The sequence below is a fragment of the Aspergillus steynii genome (assembly GCF_002849105.1).
Source record: "Aspergillus steynii IBT 23096 chromosome Unknown P170scaffold_7, whole genome shotgun sequence".
In the NCBI taxonomy this organism is placed as follows: domain Eukaryota; kingdom Fungi; phylum Ascomycota; class Eurotiomycetes; order Eurotiales; family Aspergillaceae; genus Aspergillus; species Aspergillus steynii.
In genome coordinates, this window is record NW_020194404.1 from 2,342,183 (window position 1) to 2,356,352 (window position 14,170).

At 51.1% G+C, this 14,170-nt stretch overlaps 5 protein-coding genes across 5 annotated transcripts; 2 read left to right on the top strand and 3 right to left on the bottom strand.

Moving 5' to 3' along the window:
• Positions 1-365: 365 nt before the first annotated feature.
• Positions 366-2,233, top strand: P170DRAFT_449630 (pentachlorophenol 4-monooxygenase; the record flags this gene model as incomplete). Its single annotated transcript, XM_024851055.1, has 4 exons — positions 366-471; positions 527-926; positions 974-1,324; positions 1,384-2,233. The coding sequence occupies 4 exons, from the start codon at positions 366-368 to the stop codon at positions 2,231-2,233; spliced, it is 1,707 nt and encodes a 568-aa protein (XP_024701393.1).
• A 586-nt stretch (positions 2,234-2,819) lies between these two features.
• Positions 2,820-5,798, top strand: P170DRAFT_439781 (tetratricopeptide repeat domain protein). The gene has a single exon (XM_024849919.1). The coding sequence runs from the start codon at positions 2,846-2,848 to the stop codon at positions 5,723-5,725; it is 2,880 nt and encodes a 959-aa protein (XP_024701394.1). The 5' UTR covers positions 2,820-2,845; the 3' UTR covers positions 5,726-5,798.
• A 775-nt stretch (positions 5,799-6,573) lies between these two features.
• On the bottom strand, positions 6,574-7,476 carry P170DRAFT_479012 (uncharacterized protein; the record flags this gene model as incomplete). The annotated part of the gene is made up of 2 exons (XM_024853616.1): positions 6,574-7,227; positions 7,291-7,476. 2 exons carry the CDS (start codon positions 7,474-7,476, stop codon positions 6,574-6,576), a joined length of 840 nt encoding a protein of 279 aa, XP_024701395.1.
• Positions 7,477-9,158: 1,682 nt separating this feature from the next.
• Positions 9,159-9,902, bottom strand: P170DRAFT_479013 (uncharacterized protein; the record flags this gene model as incomplete). The annotated part of the gene is made up of 1 exon (XM_024853617.1): positions 9,159-9,902. One exon carries the CDS (start codon positions 9,900-9,902, stop codon positions 9,159-9,161), a length of 744 nt encoding a protein of 247 aa, XP_024701396.1.
• A 596-nt stretch (positions 9,903-10,498) lies between these two features.
• P170DRAFT_363850 (putative feruloyl esterase B precursor) lies at positions 10,499-12,127 on the bottom strand (the record flags this gene model as incomplete). Its single annotated transcript, XM_024844614.1, has 4 exons — positions 10,499-10,737; positions 10,829-11,474; positions 11,540-11,937; positions 11,989-12,127. The coding sequence occupies 4 exons, from the start codon at positions 12,125-12,127 to the stop codon at positions 10,499-10,501; spliced, it is 1,422 nt and encodes a 473-aa protein (XP_024701397.1).
• Between the last annotated feature and the right edge of the window lie 2,043 nt (positions 12,128-14,170).

The window sequence follows — 14,170 nt, forward strand, 5'->3', positions numbered from 1 at the left end:
CACTCTGTCTTCCTCTTGGTGAATCTCAACTATGAGACTGGGTATTACCGGGTGATACACATTCCGTGGCTTCGGAGATGAACGGATCAGCCAAACTCCGTACGCATTGTGTAATATTACACACTCCGGTATTCTCAGTGGAGATCTTCCCACTTTCTTCTTGATCCATTCTCACAACGAAGTCAATGCAGCCAATTCCTCTCAGTTCTCCGACAAATGGCTACCCACCTCATTCCGAGACCGACACAACACCCCCTGTACCGATGGCCCGAGAGGTCAGGTATAAAGACTGCCTATAGGGAGTGAAGGACCATCTCTACTCTCATCGCAATCATAACCAATCGTCATTGGAAGCACTCTGCAAGATGGCGGGTACTATCAATACCGAAGTTCTCATTTGTGGTGGTGGGCCTGTTGGACTTCTTATTGCCTACTCGCTTGCCCTTCAGGGCGTGGACTCGGTGGTTGTTGGTAAGAGCCCTCATCTACTTCCAGGGAACCATCTAACCAGATGCCACTGTATTAGAAAAGCATGACCGTGCGCAGCAGGCGATGTACGGTCGGGCAGGAACGCTTTACCCTCGGACACTTGAAATGCTTGACCAGCTTCAACTCTTGGATGAGTTGAACCAAATTGGATATATTGCCGGGAACAGTGTGACCTATAAGAAAGGCCAACTTGTGACCTCGCGAGGATGGCATGTTATGTATCAGCGGATGCACGAGACTTTCTTGGATTACGTTCTCAACATTCGCCAGAAGCACTTCGAAGACGTGTTCCGGCAGGAGTATGAGCGCCTAGGAGGAAAGCCTTTGACCTGCTGGCGGCTTGATAGTTTCGAAGTGCAAGACTCGTGTCCGGAGGATTATAAAGTGACATCGACTATCACTGATGTGGCTTCAGAGAAGACATCGACTGTCAAAAGGTAGTTTTCCGAGATCCTTCAACCTGTTTGCTGCTTATGTATCACAGTAAATTCATCATTGGCGCCGATGGAGGTCGCTCCTTGGTCCGAAGCCTGGCCGACATCCCATTCAACGCCGATCAAACCGAATACAAATGGGTCCGTATCGATGGACACTTCACAACAGATATGCCAGACGCCGACCTTGGTTTTGCCTCGCTCGAGTCCGAAAGTCATGGAAACGTGCTCTGGGTGCAAATGGACCACGGAGTCAAGCGGATTGGGTTCGCCATGACAGATGCAATGCTGGCCAAGTATGGCAGTAACCTGACGCTGGAGGATGCCAAGGTGGAAGCAGTGAAGGCTATGGCTCCTTTCTCATTGAACTTTGGCGACATTACCTGGTGGACGTTGTACAGGCAAGTGTTCACTCAAGCTTTTATTGCCGACTATTTTACATCCTCTAACCATCCCGCAGCATCAATCAAGGAGTCGCAGACACCTTCGTCAAGAATGACCGGGTCATCCTGGCCGGTGACGCCTGCCACACCCACTCCTCCGGCGCCGCACAAGGGATGAACACCGGGGTCCACGATGCTGTGAACCTATCCTGGAAGCTAGCCGGTGTTGTAAAGGGCTGGTACGGTAACGAGGTCCTTCAAACCTACGATACCGAGCGACGCCCAGCCGCCCAGCACCTCATCAACCTCGACAGGACCTTTTCAGCCGCTATCTCAGGCAAAGTGCCGGACGCCTACAAGGGCCAGAACATCACCGCCGACGAGCTCTTCACCCAAGCATTCGACGACAATGTCCAGTTCAACATCGGGCTGGGAATCCACTATACCAACAACCTCATCAACAAACCCCCTACCGCAACCATGGTGACCGCGGGCTGGAGAGCCCCAGACGCGACCGTCTATGCTCCGGGGTCTCGCTTCCCTGTGCGACTGTTCCAGCTCGCACCGAACACCGGTATCTGGTCTGTCATTGTGCTCGCGGGACATCCGGACAAGACTGGGGCTAGGCTGAGTCACGCGGTGAATGAGTTGCAGAGGCTGCGCGATGGAGCTCCTTCAGGGATGCTGCGATTTTTCACAGTCGTGGCGCAGGCTATTGGGGGCGGTGATCAATGGTCTCAGATCCCGAGAATTGGGAGACTGTACTACGACACGGCGAGATCGGCCCATACCGCGTACAATGTTTCTGACTCGAGTGGTGCAGTGGTTGTTATTCGACCGGATGGGATTTTGGGGCATGCAGCCCGTTTGAACGATTTGGGTGATGTCTTTGAGTATTTCAAAAGCTTTGTTCAATCGAGTGCCTGAGCACGTGTTCCACTAGCCTTGAGATTTGAACCATTTATATGTTTTAACAAGAATGCGAGTCTTTGATTGCGCTCATTGTCCCTTCAGTATCCCATTTGTCATTATTCAATTGAATGTGGATCCCGTAATATAGATCCTGCATAAATTGGGACATTGCCTCTGCGAATTGGATACTGAGAAGGTTCTTCATGATCCTTCAGTTCTGTAGGATATTAAACAAGGAGACAATAAACAAATATACAAATTCGTTGTCCAATCAGATGCCCTAATTGAACCGGCTAGATCGAAACTGAAAAGCAATGTTGTGGCAGGGATTTTGATTGAACTAGAGCGATTTACTGCACGTGTTTTAATTGTTATTTCCAAGAAGAAAACCGTACTGCAATTTAAACAGATCCCGTCAGAGTAAGAAAATAAATAAAAGAAAGAAATAAATAAATCCAGGGAATGTGACTGAAATAAAAAGCTGAGTAATGCACTCCACCGCCTTCCACCCGGTTCTGCCGTGCTTATCGATAACCAGAAAGGAAAAAAAAAAAAAAAAAAAAAGTGCCCCTCCAAAGGCGGGAGTCTCGATCGAATTCCCCTCTTTCTCTCCCCAACTCCCTCATCATGGCCGACCCCTCCAAATCCCCCGTGTTCCTGAACACGATCTTCGATGAAGGAGTGCGCGATCAGTTCGATCCCATCCATTTGACCGATCCCGAGATCCTCCCCATCTTGCAGTTGCCTCTGGCCGGCACGCTGCTCGGCCATGATTCACCGGAAGATGCCCTGAGCCGAGTGTCGCGCGGCGAAATCTCCTTCACCCAATTCGTGGCCGACAAAGCCCAGGCGACTTCCCAGCCGCAAGACCGTTCTCAATTGCTTCATATCGGCGTGGCTGCTCTCTTCAGCTTCCTTCAGTCTAACGTCACAGGGCCTCCCCTCGAATTCAGCCCCGCCGAAGTCATCCTCCCGCTCGGCCTGCGATCCGATCCGACAGTCCTACAAAATGTCCGCGCTCACATCATCCGCGAACTCTCCGTCGACGGAGAAGCCGCATACAAACTCACTCCCAATGTCGAGCTGTTCGCCGTTGCGAAGGCCCTCTTGGCCGACTCTGACGTCTTGTTCACGAACCCCCCGCTCGTCGCACGAACCGCAAGAATGCGAGTGAACTTCCTCCACCAGAAGATGCTGTCAGAAGTGACTGGAAAGCTCCAAGATGCCATCTATGAGGATCTGGAGAAGATCAGCCAGGTCGTGCTTCCCAACACAACCTCGACCGAGGCGAAGGGACGATTCTTACTGGAACGGGCAACCATCCACACCCACCACGGCTACGATGCCAAGGCTAGGGCCGACCTGGAGCAAGCTGCCGCTGTGCGGAATTTCGAGTTCGCTCTGACGGGTAGAATGGGCAAGCGGACCAAGTTCCAGGACCGCGACATCAGTCAGTTGGTCATCTTGGCCAAAAGTGCTAATGAAGCCTCGAATGCCCCGATCAGCGCGGAGAAGGAAGACTCGAAGCCGAAGAACCTAGACCTCAACGATGATACCCTCCTTGAATCCATTTCATTCTCCAAGTCCGACAGCCAGGAGCAGGACAAGCCCGTGACCGTCCAGGATGAGTCCGATCTTTCGCCGTCATTGGCATCTCTGGACCCTGGCAACCAACCCATCCTGAACCCCATCGACTCTTCGATCCTTCTCGCAGTCGCCTCCGCCATTACCAACACCACCCCGGAGAACGGATTGACCCGAGAGGAAACTCAGCCGTATGCTACGCGTGTTCTCGAGGGTGGTAGCTCTAACTGGCAGATCTACACCCAGGCGCTTCTCCTGAGAAGTCGCATCGAGGGCTACCGCGCTCGAACGGTGGAGCGATCTGTGTTGCAGATGCAGGCTCTGGTTGATCAGGTCATCGCCGATACCGCCACTCCCGACACCCAGGCTACAGGTTCCGTGGAGCAGCCCACTACCTTCCTTCCGAGACCCGAACAGTCCGAATCGGCCACCGCCGCCGAGCGACTTGAATACATCTGGATTCTTAATTTCTCCACCCGCTGGAATCTTGAGTCTGAACTGGCCAAGCGATGGGTCGAGCTGGGCGCACTGAGGACCGCGTTGGAAATCTATGAGCGCCTGCAGATGTGGGCCGAAGCTGCACTCTGCTACGCCGCTACCGAGAGAGAGGCCAAGGCGAAGTCCATGGTTCGCAGACAGCTCTATGAACCCATCGACAAGGAGGCGGATGACGAGAACGAAAAGTTCGAAGGTCCGGAACGATCTCCTCTCCCGGCCGATGCTCCCCGCCTATTCTGCATTCTGGGAGACATCGACACCGACCCCGCCATGTACGAGCGCGCCTGGGAAGTTTCCGGTCACAGGTACGCCCGGGCGCAGCGTTCTCTGGCGCGTCACTACCTCACCATGAAGCCACCTGCCCTGGAGAAGGCCGAGGAGGCCTATCGCAAGAGTCTGCACATCAACCGTTTGAACCACAGCGCGTGGTTTGCTCTGGGCTGTGTGCAACTTGAGTTGCAGCGCTGGGAGGACGCCATCGACTCGTTCACCCGGACCGTTCAAATCGACGACACCGATGCCGAAGCATGGAGCAATCTCGCCGCAGCCATACTCCGATCACCCCAGCCCGACGAAGACACCACCCCCGCCGCCGCCGCGATTGTGCCGAAACTACCCGACGAGGACGAGGAAGTCGACGAGAACGCCCAAAAGGCACCGGAGACTCCATGGAAGCGGAAGCGGGAGGCCCTCGCGGCGCTGCATCGAGCCGCATCGCTCAAACATACCGACGCGCGGATCTGGGATAACGTCCTCACCGTCGCCGCTTCGATTCCCCCGCCGTTCACCCCCTTCCGGGACGCGGTCATGGCCCAAAGACGACTCATCGAGCTTCTTGGGGCTAAGAACGGCGAGAAGTGCGTCGATATCCCCATCCTGGGCATGCTCGTGGACCACCTCGTGACGGCGTATGATTACGACAAGCTGTTGATTCACGTCAACGCCGGCAGCGACGCGGCACCGGAATACGTCGTCCGCAGCGGTACCGTTCCGGGTCAGATCCTGTCTCTCATCGACGACTCCGTCGTGCCTTTGATCACCCACTCCGCCCCCCTGTGGCTTTTGGTCTCGCGCGTGGAACAGTTCCGCGAACAGCCGTCCAAGGCATTCGAAGCCCACGAGAAGGCCTGGCGCGCCACCGTCGCCTCGTCCACGCAGGGTGCGTTCCAGATGGGCGACGAGAAGAAGTGGATGGACGTCGTGCGGGCCACCGAAAAGCTGGTCCGCAACGGATACGCCAAGTACGGACCCATGGACAAGGAAGGCCAGGGCGATGTCGAGGAGCCCGAGCAGGTGGCCAAGGACTGGCGGTTCAAGTCGCGCAGCGCCGTCCGAGGCATCCTCGGAAAGGGCAAGGATTTCTGGGAGGATACCGAGGGATGGACGCGTCTGAAGGAGCTGCAGAGCGAGGTTGGAAGTTCATAGGAGCGGTCATCTAGATACCGCAACGTTTAGACGATGTATGCATTTACGTTGAATGATATGCAATGAAATTTTTGCCTTTATCTTCATTATTTACGTTCTGGTGAGCAGTCGGCAAAGCAGTGGGGGAGGCAAAAAGTAGGCCAACCCACGTGGCGGTTGCTGCCTTTCCCTGATAAGAAGAACCTGAGGCTATATGAGCACCTCGGTAAGCCGCACATGTTGATTATTATACAGTTATAAATCACCCGCAGGCGACCCGCTATATCGCCAATTATATACAACAAACTGGCCTTCTTCAGCTTAATTTAAGGATGACGAAGAGGAGAACAAGGCCCCGGAACCTAAGAGTCTTTTCAAAGGTCTTAAACTAGATAATAAAGACAATAGCTATATAGAACTTTAGGGGGAAGAGCAGAGATCTCGCGCTGCCCCCAGGGACGTACCTAAGGATAGAATATCTAAATAGGGGAATACAGAAGGAACGGAGGCGCCTTGGATGGCGTGATAGACACGCGGCAGGCGTGTGGCAGCTATGATTTAGTTATACCTATTTCACCTTTTGATTATTTACTGCAATTATAGGATTTATATATGGCGTTCGGGAGCAAAATTCTCCTTCGCTGGAGACGCACCCGCATAGCCTGTCACTTTAATAGATAGGCTTCATCGGGTTAATAGAATACTGATTGATTGATTGATTGATTGATTGATTGATTGGCCTTCATCACCCACGCCAGATCTAGTAATTCAACTTCCCAATTGGAACTCATCGGAGTGATACGCCACGTCCAAAACACTAAGTACAGACTCAAGCCACGCTAGCCAAAAACCCACGACCTGGGATAATCTCACTGCCTCCCCTCAATATACAAAGGATACATACCACCGTTAAACCCATCGTTCAAAGCCTGCAGCCAGCGGCTCTCATCCTCAAGCTCGACGCGCTCCATCGTGAAGGTGACAACCCCAATCAGTCCTTTCAGCACCTCGGTTGTTGGATGAAAACCACACTGCGCCCTCAGGATATCGAGACACCGCGCGAAGGACAGGTCCGTTCGGCGCAGTTGTGGAATACCGAGCTCTGTTGTCCAGGGGCTTCGGGTTGCGCCTTCTCCCAGGAATGAGCGCAGTGGGAACGACTTTATGACCATTTCGCCCCGGTAGATCCAGACGGGATAGTCGGCAAAATAGTTGGAAGGGTTGAGTTGGGGTGCTGGTTGCTGGATGGTGCCGCTGGTTGTAAGACGAGCAGGGAATGTAACTGTTGACGGGTTTGTAGCGGCTGCAGCAGGAAACATAGAAGTATACTGAGTCAGGCCCGAAGCCGCCAGACCTGCACCAGCTGCTGCAGGTAAAGAAGGATGAGAAGGGAGAAGAGGGACTGGGGCAGCTGAACCTGCAGCCGGAGCAGGCTCCTCATCTTTCGGCTTTTGTTTCCTCCTGTCTCGGTTCTTTCGCATAATCATAGCAATCTGGTACAAAACTTCGACGACCTGGGAGCGCTGGTCAGGGTTATTGAACTCCGAACGAATCTAGTCCGGGAACCTAGACTGCTGGCTCTGCACGAATTCTTCCATTTGTGTCCTGGCGATCCCCCGGTTTTTCTTTATTGAGAGATTGGACATAACGTCGCTGTTTTGATTGCAAAAGTTGAGGATTTCCTGGGAAACGTCTTGTTCATCGTCTGAGGAAAACTCTGGAAAGCAAGCGAAGAGAGACTCCTTGCTCTTTTTGCGGGGGAGGTCTTTCATGATTGTGGAAGTAGGTGGGTGTTTATGTGTGTAGCTGGGTTCTATGTAGCTGGCAGTAAGTGTGAGAATGATATTGATTAAGGATGAGGTTTGTGTTGAAGATGCTACTCACACTGTGTGGGATAATATACGCAGTGAAATGGAAGTTTCCTCTAACTAGATGAGCCCACTATCGGCGTGGGTACTTCTTACCTATTCCTAGGTAAACTGTCTAGGTGCTGTTCTTGCCTGTTCGACATTTGCAGGAATGTGGAAAACAACAAGCAACCGGCCTTTGGATAGGTTCTGTATCTTCACTGCTCTGTAACGATTATATAAATCCGTCCTGTGTAATATTATTCTACTATTACCTGGGTAAATATAGATTATAATTAGCATTAAAACTAACATGGTTCATGACTGTGTAACATCAGGAGCTGATTAGGTCAAGGATGGCTTTCAAAATAATATGCTTCACCTGAATATTAAAGGATCCAGCTGTTAAATGAAACAGCTGAGGAAGGTGACTATCAATGAAATGCAACTCTGTATGACTTGACAATACTGAGGTTGACTGACACATGGAAGAGACGGCACAGATGGAACAGATGGGAGGGTAGAGAAAGGCTGCCACAAAGATGCCTGAGGCCTACCAGAACCAGACCTGTAGTATAGGCACCTCTGACCTCCCTGAGTAGTGGATAATAGTAGCAGAGATAGTAGACATTATTTAAAAATCTTAGGTTATCTGATATTTACAGCCTTGTTATCTTATTAGTACCTGGAGTATAAGGGGATACCATATATATAAGTAGGTATCTAAAAGTAGGCTAAAATAGCTTTTATCGTTGAGGCAAGTATCTAGTTCTAATATCTAGTTTAATAAGGCTCTTTAAAAAGAATGGATTATGTAGCTATTGATTTCATTATCTATTCATAATTATCTTATGATTTTAAGATATCTAACAGTTTAAATAGCCTGTTAAGCAGGTTTCCAAACTATTGCATTTTAAAAATTATAGCAGCCTACTAACAGATGTTTGTCTGGGTATAGGCCCTGCCCTATCTTTCTGTCCCAGGCAGTAATAAGGCAACAAGGAAAAAAGTAAGAATAAAGAACTGGTATCCCCTACTTCTGAGGCCCATGGCACTCGCAATACAAGTCTTATAAAAGTGAAAGTAGAGTTCAAAGAGATTTATAATATAATATCTTAGATAATAGGTACTCTAAACCGTGTCTATCTTGTTCTACTGCTCTGTAACCGGCGGAGAACGTAAGATATGCTAACAGAGATGAATTAGGTATATATAGTAGCTGTGGCACCTTTATAATGGCTTGATATATGCTTTCTGTTTTATCCTTTTCCGGAGCAATCATATAGTTTATACTGTTCAAACTCTTCATTTGGCCGGGTCTAGTCTACACTACGAATAGAAAACAAGATGAAGATTAAACAAAAAGGAAACAGAGATAAACAACAACAAATAAAAGCAAAGAACAAGGCAGGCAGACAGTAGAAGGAGGTACTGCTACTAGAAGGTGCAGTTGGTGCGCGGAACAAGATAGTTCACACCAGGCCATCCCAAGGAAAAACAACCCAAAAAGCCAATTTCGAAGTCCGCAGGAGCGACACATCTAAGCCAAGGCTCAAGGCATAAGTTACATGGGAACAGATCAACAGACACACAGGCTCAACTCACCATCACCTGTTCTGAATCTCCAAATGGTAAAGGTCAGCCGAAAGACCATGCTTCAGAAAGGTCGGCCACGAGTGCTGGTCGATGTCTATACATTCCATCCTGTCCTCGGAGACCGCGATCAACTCCCTCAGCATCTCGCTTTTCTCATCGAACGCACAATCCTCTTTCAGAACCTGCAGACAAGCAGCAAACGATGGCTTCGGTTGGCGCAGTCGACGAAGACCACGACGCTCGGGCAGGAACGCTTCCAGTGGAAACTCAGTCATGTCGGTTTCGACTCCCCGAAGGACCATAACGGCATAGTCAGAGATATCTTCGAGGTCGCGCGGCCGGGACGGAGACTGGGCCTGGGCCTGGGGCTCTTCTTCCTCGATAGTGCTGCTGGGAACGGGGGCCGCTTCTGAAGCTGGTTCTCTGGCTGCGGGCTCAGCAGACTCGACAGACTCGGTGGGCCCTGTCGGGGTAGGCGAACAGGGAGGAGGGGAAGTCCGGCCCTTCTTGGACGGGGAAGACGAAATGGCGCGGGACGCAGACCGAAACGATGAGGCAGGACGACGACGGCCCCGGCGGCTCTTAAACTCTCTTTCCTTTCTTCTTCTCTCTGAGTTGGCCGCATAGTACAAGGTCGAGGCAATATTATACAGGCAGGTAATGACTTTTTCTCTCTCTTCTGGCTTCTGAAACTCGAATATCACAAACAATGGGAAGTCGTAGTCGTTCTCCCATAGAGCTCGCTCCAGTCTCATTTTGAGCTTGTCTCGATAGACTGGAGATTTAAGTTTTGATATCATGATGAGATTATCTTTGATAGACTGCTGGAGGCAGTTGCGGAGAGCTGTTTTGCTATCAGATGTATGGTAAGGAAAGCAGTTGAAGTAGGCTTTCAGGCCTGCGGTGGCTGGGATGCTTTTCATAATGGATGGTGGATAAGTAGATTAAAGGCAATGGTTTCAGTTGTTATGGTGAAGTAACAAGATTGAGATAAAGTAAAGAAACAAAGGAGAGAGGGTTGAGAGAGCCAGGAGAATTAGAAAGTACTCACATCTAGTAGTAGGGGACATGCCAGTGAGAGGGAACTTCCTGCTGCTGGATCAACTTTCCTCGGCGTACCAGTGAAGCCTGCGAGGTGCTGGTGCTTACTTCTGTGCAAACAAATCTGTGAGGAGAAACACCATAGTAAACAGCAAATTCACACTCATATCTAGTATCCAAGCTACCATATAAACTAAAGAGAAAATAGTCGATTCCTTTTCTTACTATGCATATCTGGATGATTATCAACATAGGCTAGGCTGCCTAATATCTTATATCCCCGGAATATTTACAATCTCCCATCACCACTCTACTGGTCAACGCACTCAAACTCCTCCCAGTTCCAGCGGCCCCCAGTCATGTTGTCTTTATACCGCGCCACCAGCGGCCAGGCACACAGTTTCCGTGTGCGATCCTCGTCGCTCGTCTGGCTTGCTCGCATATCGCGTGGTGAAATGCCTTTTTCTACCCAGTTGATCATCGTCTCCAGTGTGTTCACCTCGGATGGGATATCCGGGTAATGGGGTGACGGGCCGCAGTGTCCGCCGCCTGTAGATATGCGCGTTAGGACTATCATATACTAAGATGGTGGGAGAGTAGGGAAAGTGTCAACCACATAAAAAAAGCGAGTAACACTTACCAGGAATCATAAACAACTTCATCCACTCTTCCTTATTTTGCCCACCTTCCCCAGCGCTGGTGACCTCTTCAATCCTCGCCAAATGCTCCATCGGCCACGTCGGCGCATTATACGGATCCGACCACCCCTGCGTAACGAGTAACTTGCCGCCTTTATTCTTGAACACTGACAGATCCGTGCTGATGGCGTCAAGGACAGGCGAGACCTCGCTATCCACGAGAGCGACGTGACTGGTCCAGTTGAAAGATTGCGCGGTAGGGAGGGTGAAGTTCCGCGCGCTCTGAGACCGAGACTGAGAGATTAAATTCTGGAAGAGCGGCACGGCGTAGTCTTGTGCTAGTTCGCCCTGTTGACCTGTCCAGTCGGACTCGCTGCCGGGTTTGAATCCTGGGTATAGGGATTTCTTGGTTACCGGGTGGATGGGCCCTGATGAGATGAGGGTGTAGGTTCTGAGCTGGGAGGGCGTGAGGCAGGGTTCGCTGGTGGTGGTGTTTGCGTCAGGAGGACAGGGTAATGAGGGGATGTTGAAATCACAGGCGAGGGGGTTCTCGATAAGACCGTCTTCTAGACCGTCTAGGCCATCGCAGGCGTCTAGGACCTGGGAGCGAATAAAGTCAAGGGTCGATTGGGGGAGGGGAGCTTGGTCCTAGAATGTTTAAATCAGTAGCTTCTCTTTCTCCTGGGTATTGAAAGAAAGGAAAGAACACATACGGCAGCCTTCCATCCCCATAGAAAGCTCAACATAAGATGCGAATACCAGTTTCCCGGACAGGACGCCACGATGCCGTCGAACAGGTCCGGATGAAACTCAGCCGCCGCAAACCCCTGGGCTCCGCCGGTCGAGCATCCCTCGTAGTAAATGTACTCCGGTGTGTTGGCGTAGAACATGCCAGTAATGGCCTTCGTCGATGGGGTGAAATACGCGATGGAGTTGCGGATCCAAGCGAGGGTTTGTTGCGTATCGTGCAGAAAGGGAAGGGAGGTAGCGCCGTTGTCGATGTCGTTGATGGACTGCCGGTGACCGCCATCACTCCCGGCTACCGCGAATCCTTTATGGAGATTTTTGAAGAGTGATGCGGTGTCGACGGTTCCTGCGAAGCCGCCGTTTCCTGGTTATGGCATTAGATGGGTTTGAGGGGCCAGAGCCAGAGGGGACGGACCGACAGATAGATACCGGCCGTTATATGTCTCGTTGTCTGGAAGCCAAAGTTCGAAAAGAACGCTGTTGTTGATGGGATATGGGATGGACCCCTGCAGACGACAGAAGGGAATGGAGTTCCATGTCCCTGATACGTTCATGCCATGGATGTCAACAAAGGAAGAGCGTGGCGACTGGATATCTGGGATGTGTGTAGCGACCAGAGTCGACAGGTGTTTGCATTGGCTTTGTAGATCGTCGTGTGCTGCTACTCCGATCGCAGCAATCAGGGTAGTTAGAAATTTGAGGCCCAGGAGTCTCATGATTTTCCAAATCAACCTGGTCTATCAGACAATTGTATGCCGAAGACAACCCCAGAGAAATGCATCATGTCGGTATTTAAGTAGCTCGGCTCAACCCCGCGGGGAACGGGAGATGATACCCCACAATAACCCTTGAGACTATAAAGTGATTATCCGGGATGTGGACGATCCAAGGAATCGTTGAAAGAGACTAAGAGTAGTGAGTGCGGAGATTCGGAGTCCCTCCGTGCGGACGGACTGTCCGTCCGACGATGTACATTTTGTCCCAAGGTCTCGGTTTGAAGGCCGGTGTGAAATAGATAGGTAGGATATAGAGTTGTTAGGACATATTTCGTCTTAAGGATTGCAGAAGCAAGCTGTCACTTTTGGGCTGTCACTGCTTAAGTTGTTACTCGTTTATCTCGGAATATACAACGACTATTTGGCCTTCCCAACCTTGACCAAAGATTCAAATACTTTTAAATATCATTTCATTTACGCTTGAGATATACTAGAGAATAGTTCAGGTTGTTCCACAGCAAGTAACGACTTGAAGGACTTGGAAGAGGCAGCAATAAATGGATAGAACAACAGGACCGAAGAAAGATATCGACATCCTTCCCGTCTGCCTCGAATGACGCCCACCCTGCTTTTAGGCTACTAAAGCATCGAATGACAAAGATTCCCAGACGTCAGTCTGGCAGAAGTCCTCCAGATTAACATTGCCGCATGATTAGCTGACCAGGCACCCAAAACCCGCTGCCGTGCGGTGCAGCCAAGCCAATCGACACATAACATGATCTTCGCGACGTTGCTTCTCTGGGTTCTCGGTCAGAGAATCAGACAGGTGGAAATTGTACCTCTATCTGCAGCCAATCATGCCTCGTGGCAACGAGATGAGCATTGAATTGAAGAGGCCAAATTCGGATTGGGCAGAAAATCCCCGGACTCCGTACGTCGATCGGCCGAGGTAAAGATGAGACGAACACGAGTGACAAGAGCCTCTCAGAGTGGTGCAAGAAGATGCAAAGCAGGATGCACGCTTAGCGAGGGCGCGGGTCTCGTGACGGCAAGGATTTTGCGTCAAATGAAAGGAAGGATTTGCTTTTCTGGTCTGGCGATCGCGACAGCAGGTTCATCGAAGCAGTAGAATGCATGCCGATCATAGTTTATTGCCCGATCCTCTGGCGATCAGTCCCGGTGAGCTGGGACGATATGACCATCGTCGACTCTCACAGGGTGGAGATAACAGGCATTGGCAATTTGGGGAGAGTAATGCATTCGCTTATCGCCATCTCCGCGGTTGGCACTCCGGGGGCGGAGGACGCCATCCGCCGATCTCTCGGCTGGGGACGAGGCAGCCAGAAAAAGAAAGCATGAAGTCGAGAGATATTGTCATCTGGACTGCCGCTGGTACCGCAGTTTCATCTTGGCCGGATGCCAGGATGGAGATCGGCCTCTAGCGTCAGGCACGAGCAGTGGGGTGAGGCAGAGTGAATCCGACCGTGTAGATGTCATGTCGAGTCATGCATGAGAATACATTGAATGCATTCTGGTCTACAACACAACAGAGTCCGGAGTACAGAGTATACTAAAGAATATTAGAGTCGGTATAGATTATATAAGAGTGGAGCCTCCCCTCTTCGGCTTCCCGCCAAATCTCGCTTCCCCAAACTCTTCGGCATCAGCCCATCTTCGCTGCTCTGTCTGCTCTCGTGGGACTGCCGGACTGTCGGTCTGCATTCACCTATTCGTCTCCAGTCTCTTCTATTCCCCCGATCCTCGATATTCCCGTCGCTGTCACTCTCGCCCCAACCGAGCAGTCGGCCTTCTCCGCCCCGACCACGTTTTCCCCACGGGGTTTTGCGTTTTTTCCTGCGTCGCTCACCGGTCGCCCACTGC

Excerpts from the sequence above, each read along its gene's own strand:
- P170DRAFT_439781 (XM_024849919.1), top strand. The coding sequence starts at position 2,846 with ATGGCCGACCCCTCCAAATCCCCCGTGTTCCTGAACACGATCTTCGAT.